Source organism: Hippocampus comes, unplaced genomic scaffold (assembly GCF_001891065.2).
Source record: "Hippocampus comes isolate QL1 unplaced genomic scaffold, H_comes_QL1_v1.1 scaffold315, whole genome shotgun sequence".
NCBI classification, from domain to species: domain Eukaryota; kingdom Metazoa; phylum Chordata; class Actinopteri; order Syngnathiformes; family Syngnathidae; genus Hippocampus; species Hippocampus comes.
This window is the reverse complement of record NW_017805539.1, coordinates 2336342-2362369: the sequence shown is the minus strand read 5'-3', so window position 1 is coordinate 2362369 and position 26028 is coordinate 2336342. Positions and strand designations below refer to the sequence as shown.

Below are 26028 nucleotides of genomic sequence, written 5' to 3'. Positions count from 1 at the left end.
GAACTTCTTTCTTTTTGGTTTTTCTAGATGTTCTTTCTCTTTTTTCCTTTTTTTCTTTTTGACGTTTTTCACTTTTACCCCCTTCATTTTTCTTCCTTTCTTACATTTCTTTATTCTCCTTATAACTTTAGATTCTGAATAACAAACAGTACATACAAATAAAACAGGAAAATTAAAAGATTTAAAAAAAATCTCAACCAAAAAAAAAGAACGAGATCCCGGATACAAGCGGCCGAAATGAGTTTTTTCTCCGCAGGGTGTCCGGGCTCTCCCTTAGAGATAAGGTGAGAAGCTCGGTCATCCGGGATGGGCTCAGAGTCGAGCCGCTTCTCCTCCACATCGAGAGGAGCCAGATGAGGTTGCTTGGGCATCTGATTCGGATGCCTCCTGAACACCTCCCTGGTGAGGTGTTCCGGGCATGTCCCACCGGGAGGAGACCCCGAGGACGACCCAGGACACGCTGGAGAGACTAAGTCACCCAGCTGGCCTTGGAACGCCTCGGGATCCCCCGGGGAAAGCTGGAAGAAGTAGCTAGGGAGAGGGAAGTCTGGGTTTCCCTGCTAAAGCTGCTGCCCCCGCGACCCGGCCCTGGATAAGCGGTACAAGATGGATAGATGGATGGATGGATCAACTAAAAAAAACAAAAAAAACAAACATAAAATGCAACACTTGAAACATCTACCCCCAAATATACAAATGGAAACTTTATTAGAAATGTTTTGAAATTATATATACATCATGAGGTGCCTCTAATGAATTGAAAAAACAAATTACAGAGGACATGGGGCATCTATTTTAGCATATTTGTTTGGACTGTTGTTGAGAAGCAAGCAGACTTTGTTACTTGGATGACTTTGCCACTATTTTGAAGTGAATCAATCTGATGCAACACCATGCACGTGCGTGTGTGTGTGTGTGTGTGTGTGTGTGTGTGTGTGTGTGTGTGTGCGCACGTGTGTGTGAGTGACTCCTTTGGGTGTGTGCACATATTTGTGACTCAACACTCCACCCAAAGTATGAAACTTCGTGTAAATATGTCATGACAATTACATGGAAGTGTGTGAATAAATGAAGAAAGTCAACGCAAAGAGCCAAAGTATCACACAGTACAATCGGAGGTCAATGTGTCTCGTCGGCAGCGCCGCCCACATTGCCTTCAGCGTGTTGACGCTCAAGTGCGGGAAGGTCATGACCCCGTGGGTATTCCCGTCACCTACCAAGTCGCCACAGAAAAAGAGTGCACCACTACACCATCAGCGACTTAAGTATTAATATAAAAATATAAATCTGAATAAAATAAGAAATTAAAATGCACAAAAAACTAAGGGCTAAGCAATCAAGTAACAGCAAAAAATCCAGGAAATATAATACACAAAATAAGATAATAAAAGAGTGAAATCCCCCAAAATTCAGAAGTACATAAATCGTTGCAAACTAAGTAATAGCAGTCAGAAAAATGATTACAAATGTTTTGAAATGAAAACAACCATCAAGTAAAAAAGATGGAAATTCACAAATCCAAAAACTGAAATATTTTCTTTTTATAAACCCAAACAAAAATACTAATAAAATGCAGATTGAAAAAAAAGCAAAAAATTCAATTGAAAAAATAATTGCGAGCCTGGTGAGGATAAGATAAGAACATTTTTATTTGTCTCACAATGAAGAAATTTGCAATTTACAGCAGGAACATTTTGAAAGGAAGAAAGTAGACAAACAAAAAGTATTTGCATGCAGTTCAGAAAATGGATTGATAGATGGAAACACCTCCAGACAAATGCAAAGTGTGTATTATTTTTATATTATTTTACATATATTTCTCAGTGAAAAAACCCAACAAAATAAGTATAAATATTCATAATAACAACCATTAAAAAGATACAAATTTAGAAAACATAAATACAAAAAAATTAATCAAATGAAACAAAAACTCAAAAATATATTTTTAAGTACTTATAAACCTCAATAAAAATAAATACAAAAGACAGACATAAATCTAAAACAGAAGTGTGGTCCCAGCCAAGAGTTGCAGCTGTGTCTTATGTAAACATTTACAGATGACCCGGTGCCTCTGTTTTTCCATATTACCTGCTAGCGTCTCTATTCTTTCTTCTTTTTTTGCGAATGAGACCACGCGCCAAAACCGATTTGAATCAACAATCCTTGGGAAGACAACAATATCAGACATTGCATAATGCCGCCATTTTACCGTTGATTTTTCCATACTGTACGTCTTGTCCCCGTTCCCAGTAGAGCACAGTCAAAAAAAAAAACCCAGCAGCTTATTGACGCGCTACGCCGTTGTGCAACAACGCAGGAAAACACGGTTATGAAAGGCAATCCCACCCAGCCTGCACATATGGAGGAGGCTTTTTATGGTTGTTTTGCTGGAACACTGACACACTGCTCCTAACTTGGGAGGACATTTTGTCCATGACCATTCCTAGAACAACTTTTGTGTTCGCTTGAGATAGAGAGAGAAAAGTCGTTGAGTGGATATTTTAAAAAGCCGACACACCCCTGTTCAAATGACTGTTTTTTGCGATGTAAGAAAAAAAAATCTGACCTCTTTTTTTTTTTTTTCCAACAAGTGACCTAATCTGACTCTTCTGCTGGAACTGGGGCCGTTCACAAAGTGCAGGGAATAATGAACAGTTTGAAAATAGCAGTCAATGTTCACACAAAATGTTGAAGTGTCTGCTCCAAAACTAAAACAAAAAAATAAATCAACAGAAAAACATCAGGAAAAGCCTACTTGAACAGCTGAACTTTATTTGGTTAATCAGAGGTAGGGGCAGGTGAGGGCTGACTGGCAATTAACATGAGTTTGACTGTAATTGGTCAATTTGGAAAACAACCATAGCTTGTTGTTAGGGTGTGCACACTTGTGCAACCACATGATCTCATTTTTTTTCAACTTTTTTTAAAAGATGGGGTTTTTTTTGTTTGTTTGTTGTGTTTTAAAGTTTGCAGTTCACTTCAATTGGAGAAAACGTTTTTGAAATGATTTATCTTGTCCTCATTTTTCCTATTATTATTATTATTATTATTATATCACAAAAACCTGACATTTGAACAGGGGTGTGTAGACTTTTGATAGACACTGTATGTGTGGTTGCTTTATGGTATTTTCATGAATGCCAAATATAATACACAAAATAAGATAATAAAAGAGTGAAATCCCCCAAAATTCAGAAGTACATAAATCGTTGCAAACTAAGTAATAGCAGTCAGAAAAATGATTACAAATGTTTTGAAATGAAAACAACCATCAAGTAAAAAAGATGGAAATTCACAAATCCAAAAACTGAAATATTTTCTTTTTATAAACCCAAACAAAAATACTAATAAAATGCAGATTGAAAAAAAAGCAAAAAATTCAATTGAAAAAATAATTGCGAGCCTGGTGAGGATAAGATAAGAACATTTTTATTTGTCTCACAATGAAGAAATTTGCAATTTACAGCAGGAACATTTTGAAAGGAAGAAAGTAGACAAACAAAAAGTATTTGCATGCAGTTCAGAAAATGGATTGATAGATGGAAACACCTCCAGACAAATGCAAAGTGTGTATTATTTTTATATTATTTTACATATATTTCTCAGTGAAAAAACCCAACAAAATAAGTATAAATATTCATAATAACAACCATTAAAAAGATACAAATTTAGAAAACATAAATACAAAAAAATTAATCAAATGAAACAAAAACTCAAAAATATATTTTTAAGTACTTATAAACCTCAATAAAAATAAATACAAAAGACAGACATAAATCTAAAACAGAAGTGTGGTCCCAGCCAAGAGTTGCAGCTGTGTCTTATGTAAACATTTACAGATGACCCGGTGCCTCTGTTTTTCCATATTACCTGCTAGCGTCTCTATTCTTTCTTCTTTTTTTGCGAATGAGACCACGCGCCAAAACCGATTTGAATCAACAATCCTTGGGAAGACAACAATATCAGACATTGCATAATGCCGCCATTTTACCGTTGATTTTTCCATACTGTACGTCTTGTCCCCGTTCCCAGTAGAGCACAGTCAAAAAAAAAAACCCAGCAGCTTATTGACGCGCTACGCCGTTGTGCAACAACGCAGGAAAACACGGTTATGAAAGGCAATCCCACCCAGCCTGCACATATGGAGGAGGCTTTTTATGGTTGTTTTGCTGGAACACTGACACACTGCTCCTAACTTGGGAGGACATTTTGTCCATGACCATTCCTAGAACAACTTTTGTGTTCGCTTGAGATAGAGAGAGAAAAGTCGTTGAGTGGATATTTTAAAAAGCCGACACACCCCTGTTCAAATGACTGTTTTTTGCGATGTAAGAAAAAAAAATCTGACCTCTTTTTTTTTTTTTTCCAACAAGTGACCTAATCTGACTCTTCTGCTGGAACTGGGGCCGTTCACAAAGTGCAGGGAATAATGAACAGTTTGAAAATAGCAGTCAATGTTCACACAAAATGTTGAAGTGTCTGCTCCAAAACTAAAACAAAAAAATAAATCAACAGAAAAACATCAGGAAAAGCCTACTTGAACAGCTGAACTTTATTTGGTTAATCAGAGGTAGGGGCAGGTGAGGGCTGACTGGCAATTAACATGAGTTTGACTGTAATTGGTCAATTTGGAAAACAACCATAGCTTGTTGTTAGGGTGTGCACACTTGTGCAACCACATGATCTCATTTTTTTTCAACTTTTTTTAAAAGATGGGGTTTTTTTTGTTTGTTTGTTGTGTTTTAAAGTTTGCAGTTCACTTCAATTGGAGAAAACGTTTTTGAAATGATTTATCTTGTCCTCATTTTTCCTATTATTATTATTATTATTATTATATCACAAAAACCTGACATTTGAACAGGGGTGTGTAGACTTTTGATAGACACTGTATGTGTGGTTGCTTTATGGTATTTTCATGAATGCCATGATTTTTTTAAAAAGGATGGATCATTTAGAATGAATTTAATCTTTATGAATTAAGCCGAAATTTCATTTTAATGGTATTTTTTTGTATTCATGCAACTTGTTTATTTTACATGTATAATATGTCAGTGATTTTTTAAACATAATCTTTTAAGATGAATATTTTATACTGATTATTCATGCTGTGTATTTTATTTTTTTCTCTGTATTGTGATTTTAGTAAAATAAAAAATAAATGATAATTTTATTTTATTATTTCCAATAATTCTATGAACCAGTTATTTAGTGACAGATGTGTATTTAAAATAAATATGACATGATTGTAACCAATATTTTACATGTATAATATGTCAGTGATTTTTTAAACATAATCTTTTAAGATGAATATTTTATACTGATTATTCATGCTGTGTATTTTATTTTTTTCTCTGTATTGTGATTTTAGTAAAATAAAAAATAAATGATAATTTTATTTTATTATTTCCAATAATTCTATGAACCAGTTATTTAGTGACAGATGTGTATTTAAAATAAATATGACATGATTGTAACCAATCCTCCAATTACACAACTGTGCCTAATGTAAAACTCAGATTAAAGAGTGAAACAATGCTCCTGGTAGTTTTGGAAGGTTCGAATAGTGCTGGAGTTGACGTAACGCCGAGGCCATCAAGGACGTTCTTATCAGTGTTGAGATGTCATCACATGTCCAGTTGTGACCTGCTTGCGCACAAGTGGAAAAACGGCAGGTCAGGCAAGCAGGCTTTATCTCGTGTGTGTGTTTTTCCAATCTCAATTTATGGTTTTGTTTTGGTCTGGTTGATTCGAGTAGATTAAGAATCTGAACACATTTTCAGGATACGCGCCTCAAAAGTCACCACAATGTCTGGCATCAAATGATTAAAAATCGTTCACTTCTTTTTACAATGTTCAATTTTAAAGTTGATTTCCATTGTTGTTGTAAAATGTGCAATATTCAGGGGAAAATATTTTATTTTATATATATATAATCAAGTAAAAAAGATGGAAATTCACAAATCCAAAAACTGAAATATTTTCTTTTTATAAACCCAAACAAAAATACTAATAAAATGCAGATTGAAAAAAAAGCAAAAAATTCAATTGAAAAAATAATTGCGAGCCTGGTGAGGATAAGATAAGAACATTTTTATTTGTCTCACAATGAAGAAATTTGCAATTTACAGCAGGAACATTTTGAAAGGAAGAAAGTAGACAAACAAAAAGTATTTGCATGCAGTTCAGAAAATGGATTGATAGATGGAAACACCTCCAGACAAATGCAAAGTGTGTATTATTTTTATATTATTTTACATATATTTCTCAGTGAAAAAACCCAACAAAATAAGTATAAATATTCATAATAACAACCATTAAAAAGATACAAATTTAGAAAACATAAATACAAAAAAATTAATCAAATGAAACAAAAACTCAAAAATATATTTTTAAGTACTTATAAACCTCAATAAAAATAAATACAAAAGACAGACATAAATCTAAAACAGAAGTGTGGTCCCAGCCAAGAGTTGCAGCTGTGTCTTATGTAAACATTTACAGATGACCCGGTGCCTCTGTTTTTCCATATTACCTGCTAGCGTCTCTATTCTTTCTTCTTTTTTTGCGAATGAGACCACGCGCCAAAACCGATTTGAATCAACAATCCTTGGGAAGACAACAATATCAGACATTGCATAATGCCGCCATTTTACCGTTGATTTTTCCATACTGTACGTCTTGTCCCCGTTCCCAGTAGAGCACAGTCAAAAAAAAAAACCCAGCAGCTTATTGACGCGCTACGCCGTTGTGCAACAACGCAGGAAAACACGGTTATGAAAGGCAATCCCACCCAGCCTGCACATATGGAGGAGGCTTTTTATGGTTGTTTTGCTGGAACACTGACACACTGCTCCTAACTTGGGAGGACATTTTGTCCATGACCATTCCTAGAACAACTTTTGTGTTCGCTTGAGATAGAGAGAGAAAAGTCGTTGAGTGGATATTTTAAAAAGCCGACACACCCCTGTTCAAATGACTGTTTTTTGCGATGTAAGAAAAAAAAATCTGACCTCTTTTTTTTTTTTTTCCAACAAGTGACCTAATCTGACTCTTCTGCTGGAACTGGGGCCGTTCACAAAGTGCAGGGAATAATGAACAGTTTGAAAATAGCAGTCAATGTTCACACAAAATGTTGAAGTGTCTGCTCCAAAACTAAAACAAAAAAATAAATCAACAGAAAAACATCAGGAAAAGCCTACTTGAACAGCTGAACTTTATTTGGTTAATCAGAGGTAGGGGCAGGTGAGGGCTGACTGGCAATTAACATGAGTTTGACTGTAATTGGTCAATTTGGAAAACAACCATAGCTTGTTGTTAGGGTGTGCACACTTGTGCAACCACATGATCTCATTTTTTTTCAACTTTTTTTAAAAGATGGGGTTTTTTTTGTTTGTTTGTTGTGTTTTAAAGTTTGCAGTTCACTTCAATTGGAGAAAACGTTTTTGAAATGATTTATCTTGTCCTCATTTTTCCTATTATTATTATTATTATTATTATATCACAAAAACCTGACATTTGAACAGGGGTGTGTAGACTTTTGATAGACACTGTATGTGTGGTTGCTTTATGGTATTTTCATGAATGCCATGATTTTTTTAAAAAGGATGGATCATTTAGAATGAATTTAATCTTTATGAATTAAGCCGAAATTTCATTTTAATGGTATTTTTTTGTATTCATGCAACTTGTTTATTTTACATGTATAATATGTCAGTGATTTTTTAAACATAATCTTTTAAGATGAATATTTTATACTGATTATTCATGCTGTGTATTTTATTTTTTTCTCTGTATTGTGATTTTAGTAAAATAAAAAATAAATGATAATTTTATTTTATTATTTCCAATAATTCTATGAACCAGTTATTTAGTGACAGATGTGTATTTAAAATAAATATGACATGATTGTAACCAATCCTCCAATTACACAACTGTGCCTAATGTAAAACTCAGATTAAAGAGTGAAACAATGCTCCTGGTAGTTTTGGAAGGTTCGAATAGTGCTGGAGTTGACGTAACGCCGAGGCCATCAAGGACGTTCTTATCAGTGTTGAGATGTCATCACATGTCCAGTTGTGACCTGCTTGCGCACAAGTGGAAAAACGGCAGGTCAGGCAAGCAGGCTTTATCTCGTGTGTGTGTTTTTCCAATCTCAATTTATGGTTTTGTTTTGGTCTGGTTGATTCGAGTAGATTAAGAATCTGAACACATTTTCAGGATACGCGCCTCAAAAGTCACCACAATGTCTGGCATCAAATGATTAAAAATCGTTCACTTCTTTTTACAATGTTCAATTTTAAAGTTGATTTCCATTGTTGTTGTAAAATGTGCAATATTCAGGGGAAAATATTTTATTATATATATATATATATATATATATATATATGTTCTGACTAGTCACTCATTTGCACTTTTTTTACAATTTAATTTCCTCATCTTTTTGTCTCAAAAATATATGACTTTTCTGACTATTCTGGAAATGTTGCAAGTTTTTTTCTCAAGGGTCGGACTTGTCCTAAAAAGACTTTAATGTTGACTAAAATAGGACTTCCTTGTCATCCACCTTTTTTCTCAAAAGTAAAACGAAACAAGATGTGTTGTGAATTCGAAAAATACTTGCTCATTCTAATTTTGGTTTTAAACATTTGCCATGGACGCATGCGTACAAAAATAAAAGTTACCGTTACCAGAAGGACAACAGACTATAACAGGAGTAACAAATACAATGAGGAACGTTACAAAACGCAACCGGAAGCGGATATGTGCCGGCTTATGTAACGCGTGTTTTGGAGCCCGTGCGAGCTTTGCCCAGTCATGTCCTTCGGTTAACACGATCACGTGTGTTAGTGACAATCAGTTTCGCGCTCCACGATTGGTCGAGGTGCCAGTCTCTACCCCGCCTCTTTCTGACGTCACAGCGATCAGCTGTTGAGAAGGCCCACTCGCACACAACAATAACAAGAGGCAGTCGGTGGGTAAAGAAGAAACAATTTAAGTTCCGAACTGTACGCCTTTTTTTGTACTTTATTTCTTTGACGAAGAAAACGTCGACCTTTTCATTTTTCGAAAAAGGCAAACATCTACCTCGCCTTCGAAAAGGAATTTAAATTACGTTTTGGGTTTTTTTTACGTCGGCGGTTGAGCTGCAGGTGCGTTCTTTGTTTTCTCCACACATACACTCCTTCAGCTTTTGTCATCCTGAACAGCTTCTTCACAATTTTTACACCCATCATGACTGTGCAGTTTATCGGACGTTTGTTGCGGTTTTCTGTTCAATTTGATGCTGCCGTGTTCGTGTCGTTTTACGTTTTGTTCGCTTAGTTAGCAACATAGCTGCTCGACGATTTTAATTCTTTGTGCGTTTTTAACTGCACTTTTTCTTCGGTGCGTTCGATTGGGTGTTTGTACACTGCGATAACGTTATATTTTCAGGCAGACGTCGGTTGGTCCTACCCCAGCCGTGTCGAATAACATCCCCCACCTCCTTTCTTCTCTTCCACGCCTGGCTGCTAACGAGCTAAACCGTCTTACACAAACAGGCTTCGCAACACCCACTCTTAAAACCTCATGCCCAAACAAGACAGCCGATCACTGGACCAACAGGTCTGCGTGACTACAAAATAAAAACATCTTTAAATACAGTTGGGTGCAAAAGTTACACGGTAGTTTTGTCAAATGTACCCATCTTTTCCAATTGTATCCGCTGGTGTTCGTGCGTAACAATCAGCCCACGGTTACATTTCGTTAAAGTAATTCGCGTTGTCTTGATTGCCAAATACTCACAAATCTACACTTGCAACTGTCTGTTAAATGTTTTTTTATCTGCCACCAAGCGTAACTGCTTAATTGTGTTCGTTTACGGGGTTGTTTACTCGTCCTGGGTTGTTGAGTGGAAGAGCAGCAGCAGATTATTGACACTTTTTTGGCTGTTGTTTTGTGAAGGCGTGTTAGTCATACTCTTTTTTTTTTTTCTTGCAAAACATGTTTACAATGTTGAAAGTTCATCGACGGCGCGAATGAAAGCCACTTTGGGATGACACAGAAATTTACGAGTCTGACTTTGTCACAAACGCAGCACAACCACAGTGAACCCGTTGTGCGTTCAGGTGCTGGCGAAAAAAATCGGATATTTTGAAAAAATATAAGTGGATGAATTCAATTGTCAACGAATCAAAGAAGGTTTCGGTTCAGTGTGCTAAAAAGGTGTTGGGTGAGTGGTGGTCCTCTAACTTTAACAACAAAGGCTGACGAAGAATAGCTTCTGACGTATAACAGTCACAACCATTCGCACTTTTCGATTTGGCTGAACAAAGAACGTGTGTACCGTGAACGTCACGCGACTTCAATAACGACAAAATGTTTTGAATATTCGCGGAAGTAGACCAAGTTGCACTAAAAAACTCAAATAATGACACGCTTTCTGCACGCAATTTAGGCTTAGCTACGATGTGGCAATTTAAGAAGTTGAATACACTTTTTCACGGCACAGCGGCGAGCTAAACTTTAAGCTTCGCGAGTGCCTGGAACACAAGTTTGCATTGTTTAACACATTTGGACAAAAAGAAGGGCGGTGTCCACATATAGGTTAGACGGCACTGTGAGTATTTTAAAACGACCAAACTAGTTAACATTGCAAAATATTCAAGACTGTTGCCGCCATTTGGACAGTTGAGGTCACAGCGTAGTTTCACCAGATTTGGCAAATCGCGGGTCGTTTACAATCCGCCAAATAAATCCGAGATTTGAGCGTCTGCTGGTTTTGAAAAGCACAGATCGTAGAAATACGATCTGGACAGAAATATTGGCCCTCAGTAAGAGTTGTCATGGCTTCAAATAAACCACCGAGGAGTCCTTGTGGCGCTCAATGACTCAGAGCTTTGTCCTCCTGTGTGCGGACCAACTGTGAAGATGTTCGGCTTTTTTGTGTGTGTGTGTGTGTGTGTGTGTGTGTGTGCGTGCGTGCGTGCGTGCGTGCGTGCGTGCGTGCGTGCGTGCGTGCGTGCGTGCGTGCGTGCGTGCGTGCGTGCGTGCGTGCGTGCGTGCGTGCGTGTGTCTTGTCTGTCTTCCATTTGCTGCTGCTGACTGAAACAGCGTCCTTTTTGTCCGTTTAACAGCTGAAAGCAGCGCAGCTGCGGCCAGGATAATCCCTAATATTTGCAACACAATAAAGCCACAACTTGAGTTCCTCATCCGTTTATCGGGGGTAAACATTACAGCCCCACATGCGCTAACTGAAATTTGTGATAGAGAAATGATAAATTAACATACAAAGACACATACAAATTAAATGACATTTTTAAAGTGTTCCTCAAAGACTGTTGTCTCTTCGCTGTCAAGAAATGGTAGACTCGGATCATAAACATCACTTGCACGACATGAAAAAAACAAATTAAAACTTTTCTTGCGCAATTTTTGTCACTCCTAATTGAAGTTTACCGTAAAACTGCCAGATAAAACTAAATAAATATGAACTGTCTGCTCAGTGTGAATGACGACTGTTACTGGATCTTATAATTGGGGAACCGCTCTGCCTCTTACACGTAAATTATGCTGCATCACTTCCCGCAAAGCTCAGTGCTGCCTGGCTTGTTGTGGCTTAATGTGGTACTGCACCCACGGCGCACAACACAAAATTTGGGCTTGATTGTACATTGTCAAACCCCATAAAAAACTGTCAACACTGACATATGTTAAGGCTTTCTGTGTCTTTCAGGTTTCCTAGTCGTTCTCTATCCCCGCATCCACACGAACCATGTGCGCCCCCCTGGCTCTCTGATGAGCCGCGACCACACGCCCTTGATGCATTTTAGCGCCCCGGCCGAGCGCCTGCCCGCCCGCAGCTGATGACCGAAGCGCCTCGCCGCCGCTCCCCGAGCCACGCCCGCGCCCCAGCAGGATGTTCCAGAGGTTCGCCAGCGCTCTATTTGGTGATGACGTTGTCACCCCTGAGCCAAGCTGCCGCCATCGCCACAACAAGCAGCCTGAGGAGGAGGCGGGCGAGGAAGACTGGATCCTGGTCAACTTCCTGGGTGAGTCTCGCCTTCGATGTGCTCAAACCTGTCTGACCGCCAGCCGACTTTCATCGGTGTGCACGATGAACCACATAAGGCCTGTTTTGTTCTTTAATTCTGCCCCTTTGAGCATTCTCCTAAAATTGGCTAGATTGATTGATTAAATGTGTGTATATGTTTTTTTATCACTCATAAAATAAACTGGTTCATATGTCGTTGCTGTCAGTCAGAAACCCCGACCTTTAAAAAAAGAAGGCCAGGGAAGATGGTGTAATACAGGCTTTTTGTTTATCGATAAAACATAATTTTGGGGTGGTGTTGATGTGAAGTTGCAACGGATAGCAATGTAAGATATTTATTTTTTAAAGAAAAAAATGCAAAATTACAATTCATTCTTCTATTATTTAAAAAAAATCATTTAAGATACTTGTAAAATACTCATTTGAGATTTTTATACTTTTTGGGGGGAAAAATGCATCACCTCAAGGGCTTTCACTCTCGACTCACTTTAGAATTGATTATTTTTGCCATCGAATAAGCGAGGAAGTGGATCTATGGCAAACATATCATTATTGTGGCAACACGTGCGACAAGATGTGCCCCAGGGAAAATGACTCTTGCCTGCAGTGTCAGCTTGATGGTTTAGAAACCGTACAATGGAACGTTTATGTGGCTCAGAAATGCGGTGCGGATTGCATTTCAATTAGTGCCAACAATGCCTCAAGTCAAAAGCTTTGCGTCAACATATTTTGGTGGTCAACTTTTTTTTTTTTTTTTGTCCTAGTTATCGACGAATGACTTAGCCCATCTGTCTGTTTTAAACATTAACCCACAAAAGTTTGCACACCCCTGTTCTATAAACAGTAGTGTATGTAAACAAGTGAAGCGAGCGTGGAGGTTACACAGGCAACTAGGCGCGGCAGCTTTTTGGAACCGTCTCAGGTACAAAAATAGGTGCCAGTCAAAACACCCACAAAAACCCGTTGACCCAATTTGACACGACTCGAGCCGGCTCAGATGCCACTTTGCGTGTGAATATTTGGGGACAGGGGGGGTCACTGGGTGCAAATGCCGACCACCTCGGTTACTTGTGCATCCCAGGAGGGAAATATAGACCCCCCATCTCCAATTTTTTACTATGTCAAGGACACTAATTATAGTATTATTGAATACTGGCATGGTAAAACATACGCTAGCTCAAAAAAAATACAGTTAGCATGCATGCTCGCTAACATATGTTTTTATTTATTTATTTTTGAAAGGCAGTGGGAGCAAAACATCATCAAAGTCACACAACGGGGTTCCCACACACAAGGCGACCCGCATTATTCGGCGCCCTGTCCATCTTGGGGAAAATTTAAGACTTATATGTGGGTCTTACGGACGTAAATGTACGGTATGTTTTAGCGGTGGGATTTAAAACCAACATTTCAAGGTTATATTTAGTAGTTCAAGTCTGGTCTTGGTGCTTGGGTAAGGGACTTGTCTGTTGAAGTTAAATTTAGAGTTTGGTATTTAGTGTGTTTAGGGGCTCGGTGTTTGGGGTTAGGGATTTGGGGGATTTGGGGATTCAGAGTTTAGGGTCAAGTGTGTTGAGGGTTCGGGATTCAAGCATTGCGATTTGGTTCGTATGAACGACAGTTGAGTTGTTTGGCGTACCTAATGAAGCGTCCTGTGGCTCAAGACATGGGCGTGGCGCGAGCCTCCAAACAGGAAGTAAACAAACAAGTGAGCAGGTTTGTTTGCATGGTTATTGCATCATCCCTTTGGTTGCCCGACTGACTGACTGATTGTATGTTCTTAGGCGGAAAAAGAGAAATTACGGAAGGTGAAGTCAACAAATTGCAATGCTTGACTTGTGTTTTCTGTTTTGTTTTGTTTTTTTTAAATGAAAAAGTCAGACGGGTTATTTTTAGCATCCGGCCAGCTGAGCTCTTAACTTCCTGTCTGGGTGAGTCACTCGAAGCTGCAGCGAGTGTTGTGTGCACGTGGGTGTGCACATTTAGGCTTCCTCTCGGGCTTCAAAAATAACGTCAGGATTGGCGTGTGTTGTTAGAGCTGCTCTGAGTGAGCCTGTGGTCAGGTTGGGCTCACGTGATGTCGGGCTGTTCACAAACAGAGGAAGGAAAAAAAAAACACGAACAAAGCCCCTCCTGTCGCAACTTACATTAACACGAATGATTTTGTGTCTCGTCTTCATCCTCCAAGTAATTTTAAAAACAATTAGAAACAAAATGTGGGTCTTACTCGTCACGCGGAGGCATCGTGGATAAAATGCTGTTAAATGACTAAACAAGCTAAATACCGTATTGGCCCAGATATAAGACGGTGTTTTTTGCATTGAAATAAGACTGAAAAAGTGGGGGTCGTCTTATATTCGGGGTCTAGACGTTATACCCATTCACGACGCTAGATGGCGCCAGATATCATTGAAGCGAATGCTGAACTTGACTCCCTAGACCAAAGTGAACCCCTGTCACGAAGAATAAAAATTAAAATAGCGGTAGCACGAAGAAGAAAAATAAAAAATAGCGGTAAGAAAGAAAAGAGAAGAAAATCATAGAAGAGATAACAGAAAATGGAGAAATGTAGCGACAATCTGGAGAAAAGTGGGTCGAAGATCGGCAGCTGAGGAGAAGTTATGATGTAATTTACATTTCAAAAACCAGAAGCCATTCATTTACAAATGTGATTGCACTTTAGTTTACATATTTAAATGTTCAGATATTGAGATTTGAATGAGGCAAAATAACATGCTTTTTCTCTCAAATATATTGTTATAATCATTTGTTTCAGATGTACTGTAATTATTTTCTGTATAAAAATTAATTTGGTGTCCAAAAAGTATTTTTTCAAACTTGAAAAAGGTCGTCTTATAATCAGGGCCGTCTTATATTCGGGCCAATATGGTATGTCATTCAAATAATCATAAAAAAAATTTCAGTTCAATCATTTGAAATGTCATTCAAGATGTAAACATTCCAGAAAATAACACGTCAATTGCAAAATGGACACTTTTTAATCAATACAAAAAATGGTAGTGATGAGAGTTGAATATTTCACCAAAATGCCATCAAGTATAAATCATTGACTGTGCTTTTGGCTTTTTTTTTTGGGGGGGGGGGTGAAAAATTGTGACAAGCTTTCGTACCGTTGCGTTAGGATGACGGTGAATTAAAACGTATCGTTTGTGATTGTGTCGTCAGCTGACAGCTGTTTGAACCAGCGTGGCGACGGATTATCCGGTTCCACCGTTGGCCGGGGCGAAGACGAGGAGGAGGAGGAGGAAGACGAGGACTTGGTGATGATCCCGTCCCCCGTGGCCAGCCCCCCTGTCCGCTACGCCTCCTGCACCTCCCTCAACTCCACGGCCGACACCGACCCGGATGGCGGCGCCGAGGAGGAGGACGACGATGGGGAGGAAGAGGAGGACAGCGACTTCCTGCGCCTGGATGCCTCATCCCTGGAGGAGAGCTGGTTCGTCACGCCGCCGCCGTGTTTCACCGGCCGCGGGGTCCAGTCCGTCCTGGTGGAGACCAGTCCTCTGGAGAACCTGCTGATAGAACACCCCAGCATGTCGGTCTATGCCCACCACAGCCCTCCCAGGCTCAACCAGAACCCCCTGCAGCACACTCTGGACCTGGAACTCGCCGCCGGCCCCAAGGAGAAGGGCAGGCGCACTCTGGACGGTTCGCATCACAGGTAATAATCTTGCCACTTGGTTTGCGGGGTTGGGATCGAAGACTTGAAGCCAAATGGGATTAGTGATTCAGGCGCTACAGGTAGGGGTCAGGGATTTAGGGGTGCAGTTAAGGTTAGGGATAACGTTTCGAGATAAGATTGGGGATTTAGGTTTAGGGTGGTTGGGGTCAGGTGTTTGGGTTGTGGGTCACGGTTAGAGATTTAGGGGTTAGGGTTTGGGACGGGGGTCGGCAACCTGCGGCTCTGGAGCAGCATGCGGCTCTTTAGCGCCTCCCTAGTGGCTCCCTGGAGGTTTTTCTAAAATGTTTGGAAATTGGAAACATTTGGGCGAGGGAAATATATTGTTTTTTTTTTTAATGTAGTTTCTGTAGGATGACAAACATGACACAAACATTCATAACGTTTTTCCAATGCTGTAAAAATGTGTCGAATAAATATTCAATTTCAACATTTCTGTCAACGAGGATTTGCCTAACAGCCTGTGACGCACGTTTCTATTAGCAGGGCGGGATGCCAGGCAGGTGGCTGTTGTAAAAAAAAAAAAAAAAAATTTCATTTCATGTACAATTCACCGAGGGTACTGGCAAAGAATGGGAATGTGGAGGGCTGAGAGAAGAATTTTTAAACGGTACACGTGAGCTACGATAGTGAACATGCTGCAATAGTGCGTCCCATGCCTCGATCATCTTTGGGGCCGTTTTGGCTGTCTCTCATTATGGCCTGCATGGGAACATCATCCTCATACTTTGTCCTCCCATCCCCCCCCTCCCCGCCTTGCTTCGCAGGCCAGATGTGTCGTCGGTTCAGCGCCGCGCGGGCCTTCACCATTCGGCGTGCTATGCGGCGGCGCTTCCCACCCGCGCCGGCCTCCTGCCGCAGCGCCCGGGCCTCGCCGGTCAGCCGCTGCTGTCCCGCAACGCGCTGCGCCGCCTCAACCTTCTGCACCCACCCAAGGCCGGCCCCACCCACCTGCACCAGCCCAGCCAGCGCCACCTCAACTTCTGAGGGCGCCGCCTTTGCGTCACACAACAAACACCAGCAGGACGTCCGGTGACGCCGTTTTAACATCCGAGGCGTCCGATTGGGCGAATAAGCGACGTCGGTGGAGGGCCATTTGGTGTGTCTTCTGCTTCATGGACTCTTTTTCTTCCTCACGTGTAGAATCAGCGCTGTAGGTCACTTTACTCAGAGGCAGGCTCACTTTAACCCGTCGTATTGCCATTGCATCATCACCCGACAACCTATCAACAATACTTGAACGTCCCTCATCACATTTGAGCTCTAAGGCGGGGTTCGAGTTTATTATATTTGGGGGAAGGGTCTTTTTAATCACATCTTGTTACTTGCTGACACACTGTATCTCCGCTATTGAAACTCCAAAAGTTGCTAGCATGTTGCTAAATAAGATGTAGCGTTTTCTCGTGTTGAATGTGTTATTTAGTCCAAAAAAAAAAAGACGATGGAAGAGTGAAGCTCCTTTTACACTTCCCTTCTGGAAAACTATCCAACTGTTCCTTTCGGACAGCCGCTGTGGTTTTTACGTGTTCTGACGGCCGTCGAAAGCAAGCACGCCCCCGAGGCGGTTCCGAGGAAGTCTCGGATGCAGCTCTGATTGAAGAAAATGGGGCCGTGCACTCATGAAAAAGTATACCCCGAGTTTCAATACATAAAAACAAATGTATATTGTTTTTAGAGTTGAGGGGACTTGGTCTCGTTCTGTATTTTCATGTGGATTTTAGTATCGGCTTATTTTTTTTTTTGTAGTATCAGACCAGTAAACGCGCTGCCATTTTTTCCGCAATATTGGGCCAATAAATATCGGTGCCATAAATACCATGCATCCCTTCCGTCTTGCGTTATGTGCTCTCTTGTATATATATATTCACCCCCCAAACCCCCACAACATTTTTTATGCACAAATCTTAAATTCCAACTCGAACCCTGCTTGAAGGTGTCAATTATCCTTTAAAGTCTTGAACTCGACACAAACCGAAATGATTATTTTTTTTATTGTAACGGAATATTCACTCCAATGTGTCTAAAGGGGAAAAAGTATGGTCGAGAAATTTTAAAAGTGGTCCTGCCTCTGACTTTTTGTCATATTCACAATTTTCTATCAAGATAAAAGAGGAAGAATAAAAGTTAAAAAAAACACACACAAAAAAAACAGCTGGGTTAGATATCACTAAACTTGCCTTGTTTTCATGGTAGCTTTACAACGACTAGAAATGTAAGACAAAAAAGTATTTTCAAAAAAAGTTCAAAAATTGTTTTTGAAAAAATGAAAAACAGATTGCATATCAGTATGAGAAAGTTCGTGTGTGTGTGTGCGTTTGCGTCAGTTGTGGTGGTCGAGATGTTATTAGGTAGAAGGAAAATAAAAAACAGAAAATGGGAAGAAAAATGTTTTTATTTTTCCTTAAAATCTGCAGTCCACTTCTCAGGGTCACAACCAATCACATTATACTCGGAAAATGCAGATTTACTTGACGGCTGATGATTCTTTTTCCTCCTTTTTTTTTTTCTTCTCTGTTTTCTTTTGCTTGTGAGACATTTAGTGTTGGTCCCTGGACTGTTTGATTGAGACATGTTTTCTTTTTGTTTCATGTTCATGTAGTAGATACACTTTTTGTTAAAACTCAACCAAAAAAAAAAAAAAGGGTAGCGAGGATCTGTAATCTTTTAGTATGATATTAAAATGATGTTTGTAATTTGTGTTGTTGGGCTTGGCGCTCTTAACATGATGATGAGGATGAATAATAATACGTGTAATCCACATTTGCATTATGGTCAAAAATGCTCACTTTGTACATTGAGTCAGCAGTATATCTATTTTGTTGTTGTAGTTTTTTTTTTTTTTAACTTTTTAATGTAATTTCAGAGGATTTCTTGGAAGAAGTGGGCAGAAATTAGCTTCATGACAATAAGGAGTGCATACTCTACCTGCCTGCATATACTCATGTTATATTTAAGATGATTATTTACCTAAAAAAAAAAAAAATACAGTAAAGGGCACATTTGACAAATGATAACAATCAGGACTTCTGCGTCATTTTAAAGCGCCAACAAATTCAGACGAGTTCTCTTTGGCGCATTTGAAAGTTTTCATTTCTTGAATGTCAGAAATCATGTCTTTTTTTTTCTCTCCATAATGTGACAGAAAGGATCGCAGCTTATTGTTTCCATCAGTCTGTCATCATGAAAACTAACAGGGATTTGTCTGTTTATTATTATTTTTGTAAATGTTTAATGCCTTGAAAAATTGGGCATCACGTGCCTTCCAGGTTGAGGATGTTCTTCGGACAATGCATCGATGAAGAACTTGGACTCATATTTAATGTCTTTTATGTTTTGGAACGTTCTACAAGAAAACAAAAGACCCAAATGGATGTCAACTATGCACCACTCTCGCCCTTTTTTTCTAAAGACTCGCACGCAAAGCAGACAGAATCATGTAGCAAAACCTCCAGTTTGTCTTTATTCTCTAGTGTGAAGAATATTACATGGCATTTGTACTTGCATAGTTTTGTTTTTGTTTTTATTCACCAAGTGTTACACGTTTCTGTTGTAGTTTACTGGAATAATACCGCACTTTGCCAAAAGAAAAAAAAAATACACATGCTGTAGGAAATGTAGGGTTAACTTTTTTTTTCTTTATTTATCGACATATTTCCTCTGTCTTTTGTATATGTACGACTGTTCAATTCACTTTGCTTGGAAATCTGATATGGTGGGGTTGTTTGTTTTCAAACTGTACTAGTTCATGTGTGTGATCTTTTACTAGTTGCAAAATAAATGTTTTCATACTTGCACGTTCAGTTGTAAAAGTCTTCTTCGTTTGTGTCTGCATGGCTATTTTACTGCCCCTGATGGACAGAAAGACATCACAATTGTTTGTTGGGCTTTTTGGGAGTCTGGTATGGATTAATTCAATTCCGATTCATTCTAATTTGGAGTGATGAGTGCTTTAAATTAAGAGCTTGGTTACCGAATGAATCAAGTTCGTGTCTTAAGGCACCACCGTAATATTTTGTATTGTTCCTTCTGCAACATTAAAAAAAAACAAGTACTCTGGGGCTGAAAATCAGCGACGACCACCGAGTACCGAGCACTTCTTCGACGAATGTAGTGGCCAAAACGCTGAAACCATCCACAGCGGGGTCACACGAAGGACAACAAACACCATATTATAAAAGAAAAACAAAAAAGCGGAGTTCTTGCAGACAACTACGGCGCCATTTTCGCTGATAGGAATTGGTATTTCGGTCCTAAAGTTGTTTGATAAATGATAAAAATTAGGTATAATGTTGAAAAGTCCACATTTTCACTTTGTTGACAAGTTTGACAGCAGCTCCACGTGCCGTCTGTTTACATTTTGGCTAGGGCGTCACGTGAGCAGCCCGGCTCACGCTTCCATTGGCCGACTGTCCCGCCGACTCCTCCCCCGGACGCGGAAATTCCCTCGACTGCGGGTGAAAAACTACTCAAAAATACAACTTTTCGACCACTTCGCCCTGCCGTTTGCATCCCAGACGACCTCAGGGGGCGTGCCGCGTCGTTAAAATCCAACCGGAACATACGGAAAGCCATATTTCCGTGGAAAAACACCGTGAAGTACTGCCGTCGATTGAAACGAACGCTGTCTGCTGGGTGAAAGCGAAGAAAAGGCTCGATCAGCTCGCGAATGTTTGTCCCGAATGAGCGTTTCCGTCGCGTTGAAGGCGCACCAGTCCCACGGGTTCGCGTGTACATTTTTTTCCGCTCGTTTTCAAACTTTTTGAGCGCGTTTCAGTGCGAACCGGGAACGCGCATGCGCAGTACCGGCGCGGCAGAACAGGCGGATATAAGGATTGGCGCCGGCGCGACAGCTGATCCAGTCATTCATTCTTCCTTCTTGGAGGTAAGGCCGACACACCGAGGACTTCTTTAAAACACCTTTAGACATTCTTACGTTTGTGTATCTTGCTCGATGTGTCTAAAACATTCATTTTCGTCGTCGTTTTGTTGTTTAAACACGAACTGGGGGGTGGTTTGCGCCATAAAAGCGGGATTCAACTTGAAAAGGTGCCTTCTTTTTCTACGTTTTATCTCCTTAAATATTAAATATGCACGGGATGACATCGGCTTGGTATCTCACAGGTCATATTATTGCCGCGCTTGGTGCCATGTTGCACATTTTTTTGAACGACAGTTGACGCGTACGATCACAAAGTGTCGTTGACAGACTCATCCCGAAAGTCGTTTTTCTGGTCTCCAAAGTTGCTATTTAACCTGTCGCCTTTATTGGTCGTGGCGTGTACGACGGAACAAAACTGTCCTTGGTTAGTATTTATAAATGTGCTACTAACGGCATCGGTAGAAGTGTTGACCCATTTAGCAACACGGCTAACATCAGCTAATTACAGTAGCTTCCCTCCCAAACTTGACCTCGCTTATCAACACGCCTAACCGCTTTGAAATGGCCACAAATGTGCTTCACGTGGAAGTTAAGGGTTCGATGTAGTTGTTGGGGTGCCTAAAAAGCCAACAGGGTTACGTTTGGAGCTGCTTCTGAGGCTATTTTGTGGCTGCAAAGCAAGTCGAGTTCAGGGGGGGCTCCCACAATCCTCCCGCTTAACGCTGCTCGAATTGGCGCGTCTTTACGTTTCTATTCTCGTGTCAATTTTGATATTTCGGCCATTTCCCGTCGCTCAAAGTACGCCGAGGGGGTTTGAGAACGTTTATTCTGACACCCCAGGATTAAAGTGTGATTTTAAATTGGGTATTTTTTGAGTTTTTATTGTCTAGAAGCGAGGGAACAACAACAACCCTCCCCCTCGTCCTCCTCAGTGGAGTCAATCTGTCTCATATTCATTTTCCCCCCCAACTTTAAATTCTTCATTTTGTTTACTAAATTCATCATTTTGTTTCGTTTAAAGCTCAAGTGTGTATCCTATGTTTTTCTTTTTGGAGGTTTTGTCATGACCGGTGTATGTGGAACTCCCAGTTATGTTTAATACAAGTGGAATAAGCCTTTATAAGCATTGGTGTCAATCGTTCTCACACCCCAGTATTTGTCATTTGATTCGAGTATGATACAATGATTTAATTTAAACTAGCAAGTAGAATAGTCAGACTGACTGCAAGTAATGTAAAATAATGATTATCTACGCAATAATGAATGTAAGAATCACCGTCTGACTCTTCATTATTTTACAAATCGTCAAACGCAACTCGGACGGCAAACGCAAGTCAGCGAATATGCAAAAAAACTCTAACACTGAGACAAAAGCATATGCGGTGTAGTACACAGTTATTCCACATTACTGGGGTATACACATAACTAATACAGCAGCGAACGCAAAAAAACTCTAACACTGAGACAAAAGCATATGCAGTGTAGTACACAGTTATTCCACATTACTGGGGTTTACACATAACTAATACAGCAGCTAACAAAAAAAACACATCAAACACTCACAGTTGTTTTAAACGACGTCACTTTTATTAAGCACCTTTATTAGCAATTTCATCTTAAATCCACCATTTTGTACCTTTTTATTGTCAATGGTGTCATAGACCGTCACATGTGTACAATCTTAGGCTTTCTAAGTGTTTCACTGACTCTTCGACTATTTAAGACCTTTGTTGACTTATAATTGCCACTTGCAAGTCAAATACGACCAGATGGTTCTTCAGCACGTAGGTGGCGATTACCCTCAGTGGCTCCAGAATGTGACTTCATCTCAAGACCTCCATTTTCATGTCTCTTTTTTTTTTTTTTTTTCCAGAAGCACAAGTCTCGGTCGCCACAACCATGTCCAGACGCAGGTGAGCACCTGGTGCTGCTGTTTGTGTTGGGATGAGAGGAGGAGGGGTTCTTCAATAGGGAGAGGGGGGGGGGTGTTCGCCCTCCCACCCGCCCCCCTTCTGTGTGGAGGGATTAGGGTGGGCCGGGTGCGGCGAGACCATTATCACATTATTTCAACTTGTCTCTCTCTCTCTCTGTCAGTCAAGGCAAATCATCTGTGAGGCGAAAGTGTCTTCTTGATTTGATTCATTTGTAATAATCGAAATAGTGCCTGTTCTCGAAACTTTACCTGCTTACATGTAATGCGAAATTCCAACGAGGGGCTCATTGAAATTAGTTGCGCCAATTATGAATTGCGACTTTGTCACCGGTAGCAGTAACAGATACAAACGTTGCATAAAACACACATATTCTGTCTTTTCTTCTTGCTATTCATTACGTGATAGAAAACGGTTGATGATAATCATGTTTCACGTGTCTCTTTAGTGGTCGCATCACCCTTCAAGCCAGAGACTCAAACACGCTCGAACCCACCATCAGAGCGCCACTGAGAAAAAGGAAGTGCGAGGTCAGTTGACATATCTTCTTCTGGAAGTGCATTTACATATCTGCTCAAATAGAACATGACAGGAGACACTCGGAATAGTGTCTTTTGTTTTTTTTTTTTTGTTTTTTTTTTTTTGAACAGTTCAACTCACTTCCTCACATCCTGCGTACATAATATCTTAAAATATATTCCGCGATTATTCTCACTTTCCTTTTTTTTTTTTTTTTTTTAATTGTGTTTTTACTATTTCTTGCCGCAAACATCAATCAAGACCAAATCATTTTCACACTTGTAGGCAGCACTTTTCAGTTAGTGGGCGGACAGATCACCAAGCACTGTTAAGCAGTGGGGCCTGCCGTGGCTTGAAAGTGTGTCTGGATCTTCACCCAGTCTTGCTTTCAGGTCATGGGCGTAGAAGCTCTGGTTTTGAGTCATAATCTTGTAGATTGGACTCATTTACATAACATTATATCCAAAACTGCTCATATTTTCAGAAGTTGGCAGAATATAATTAAAAAAAAAAAATCTTAATTTCTCTTGACTCTTGTGACGATTCAAAAAAGTAGAGGAGCAAGTTCTGGCAACAAACTGAGCCAATTTGTGGTATGGTGACTCCGAGACGACGTCTGCGTCCAGACTGCAAATGAATGGCGCATTCGTAATGAGTTGACTTTGTTTTCACTGGTGGGGGCAGCACTTACTTCATCATGAGACCGCTAACACTAATGTGCGCTAACGCTAATGTGCGCTAACACTGCGACTGTGCTGACCTTTTGGACAGCCGAGCTCTCGAGGTATCGTGTGAATTAGCTCAACTGTTGCATCACCATCTGGCAAAACTGGGAAAAGTTCGCTCACAGACTCATTTTTGGAAATTGGCAGGAAAATGTTTCGGTTGTAATTTCATGCTAACCGGGTAAGCAGGCAGTTGTATCAACAATTTCTATACAAGCTATTAAAACGTCACTTTTTACATATGTCACTTTTAGAAGAGAATGAAAGCGTTCATATGCCGGTGTGTCCGTTTGCATGACTTGTCTTTTCGTTGTCTGTCTGTCAGCCCTCCAAGAAGAGTCAACCCACTGCCAAGAAACAAAGCTGCTATGAAATTCAGGTTTGTGTGTGTGGTTTTTTTTTTCCCTTCATGTTATTAGCAAACCGATCGTGCGACGAGAGCTGATGACTTGATTATTATAATTGCGTTTGCACACCTTAGTATATAGCCGAAGTCATTTTGAGCTTGCTCTCTCAATTATCAGCACCAAAAAAAGTATGAATGTGCTTGCAAAAAAAAAATAAAAAAAATCACGAGATTATAAATGGGCTTTACTTTTTAAATTAAAATTTGTTTTTCTTCTTTCTTGAGCTTGCTCTCTCAATTATCAGCACCAAAAAAAAAAATGAATGTGCTTGCAAAAAAAAATTAAAAAAAATAACGAGATTATAAATGGGATTTACTTTTTAAATTAAAAATTGTTTTTCTTCTTTCCCAAAATTTTCAGAAATGACACAGGCAATTCCGCCATTAGGCTAAAGTTTTGGTCGGGTGACATCATGTATTCAAAAGCAGTGTCATGAAAGTGACTGTCGCCACAAGGGGTCGCTGTCATCGCCTTGTTGTTTTACCTTCCATTGTATGTGAAATGCTGAGTTTTAAGTATTGAAGAGAAGATTTAAAATGTACCGACAAAAAAAAAAAAGATTTTCCATAAAACAGAGAATTTTATTTATGTGTGTATTTAACGCCTCATAACAAGTCAGCCATTTTTAGATATTTCCAGTCTGTTCATGGCGGCCATGTTGTGTATTAACCACCACGTACACTATTTTTATGTATTTTTTGGGGGGTATAGAAGTGTTGGTCAGAGGACGGAGCGAGTCCGTGCGTCCTCATCGAAACGCCGCACAAAGAACTGGAACCCGCCGACCCATCCAACTTCAAGCAGTACCGCTTCAAGAACCTCTTCATCAAGGCTTCGCCCCTACCTTGTCTCAGGTACCGTCTTTCAATCCCACCCTAAGATGGCCGCCTTGCGTTTCGTGTCAAGGACGGTGGCATTGACCGTATGGGCGGCGCTTGTCGTGCTGTCGCAGTTGGGCCAGCTCGGATGACGTGTGGATCAAGATGCTCAACAAGGAGCTCAAGTACGTTCACGACAAGAATTATATGCAGCGGCACCACAAACTGCAGCCCAGCATGAGTTTTTTTTTTTTTTTTTTTTACTTTTACTAAAGTACAAATACATTTTATGAACTATAATTAGATCATGGTTATTTCATCTTCTATGGTTATCATCACAGTTGAAAAAAAATGTTCAAAATACATTTTTTTCAAAGAAATAATGGATATAGAAATGTGATTTTTTTAAAATTATATTTAAATTAAACTTAATGGATACATTAAGGGATAGTTTTACTTTAAAGATTTTAATTTTTTATTTATTTTTTTTAAAATTGAAGCAAATGTTTTGATTTTCAGTTTAAATTCCCAATCTATGGATATTATCAAACTTAAATTGAAATGGGGGAATGAAGCTAAATTAAAAAAAAGTGCTTTAATGAATTAAATTAACGTTAAAAACGTGCTATTTGACGTTTATATCAGAAAATAATTTAATTTACATTTCTGACCGTGACCAATCAGATGCAGCTTTAAATGCACGTTACCAAACAAAAGGAGAACTTATCAAGGGTCATTACAAAAACACACTACACATACATATCTCGCGCGCTCTTTCTCTCTCTCTCTCTCTCTCTCTCTACCTCTCGCTCTCTCTAAAATACAGGTATGTGTGAAATATTGTCATTTATGTACACACTTCATATATGTACAGGATACATATACATACACTTTGTGTATGTCTTGATAGTCTCCACAGTATGTACGGTTGTCATGTCATTGTATACATGATTATACATCCTGTATGTATGTATGTACATATATATATATATGTATGTATGTATGTATGTATGTATGT

The 26028-nt window shown here is 39.6% G+C and overlaps 2 protein-coding genes across 3 annotated transcripts in view; both read left to right on the top strand.

The window, feature by feature from the left end:
- The first annotated feature begins 8918 nt into the window (after positions 1–8918).
- On the top strand, positions 8919–19525 carry tp53inp1 (tumor protein p53 inducible nuclear protein 1). Its single transcript, XM_019878721.1, has 4 exons — positions 8919–9149; positions 11714–12029; positions 15218–15713; positions 16499–19525. Exons 2-4 carry the CDS (start codon positions 11897–11899, stop codon positions 16716–16718), a joined length of 849 nt encoding a protein of 282 aa, XP_019734280.1. The 5' UTR covers positions 8919–9149; positions 11714–11896; the 3' UTR covers positions 16719–19525.
- Positions 19526–20293: 768 nt separating this feature from the next.
- Positions 20294–26028, top strand: part of ccne2 (cyclin E2) — a 16815-nt gene continuing 11080 nt past the window's right edge. Inside the window, exons 1-6 of one of the 2 annotated variants that reach the window (XM_019878573.1) lie at positions 20294–20613; positions 22484–22523; positions 22990–23071; positions 24111–24164; positions 24904–25046; positions 25145–25252. In XM_019878573.1, the coding sequence (XP_019734132.1) occupies positions 22510–22523; positions 22990–23071; positions 24111–24164; positions 24904–25046; positions 25145–25252 (401 nt within the window). In that variant the 5' untranslated portion in view covers positions 20294–20613; positions 22484–22509. Of the gene's footprint in view, positions 20614–22483; positions 22524–22989; positions 23072–24107; positions 24165–24903; positions 25047–25144; positions 25253–26028 lie in introns of both variants that reach the window. The other variant, XM_019878572.1, reaches the window with a different exon arrangement.

Bases quoted from the DNA above. Each gene is read 5' to 3' on its own strand.
- tp53inp1 (XM_019878721.1), top strand. From the start codon at position 11,897: ATGTTCCAGAGGTTCGCCAGCGCTCTATTTGGTGATGACGTTGTCACC. The intron at 12,030-15,217 runs GTGAGTCTCGCC...TTGTGTCGTCAG, and splicing joins GATCCTGGTCAACTTCCTGG to CTGACAGCTGTTTGAACCAG. The intron at 15,714-16,498 runs GTAATAATCTTG...CTTGCTTCGCAG, and splicing joins CTGGACGGTTCGCATCACAG to GCCAGATGTGTCGTCGGTTC.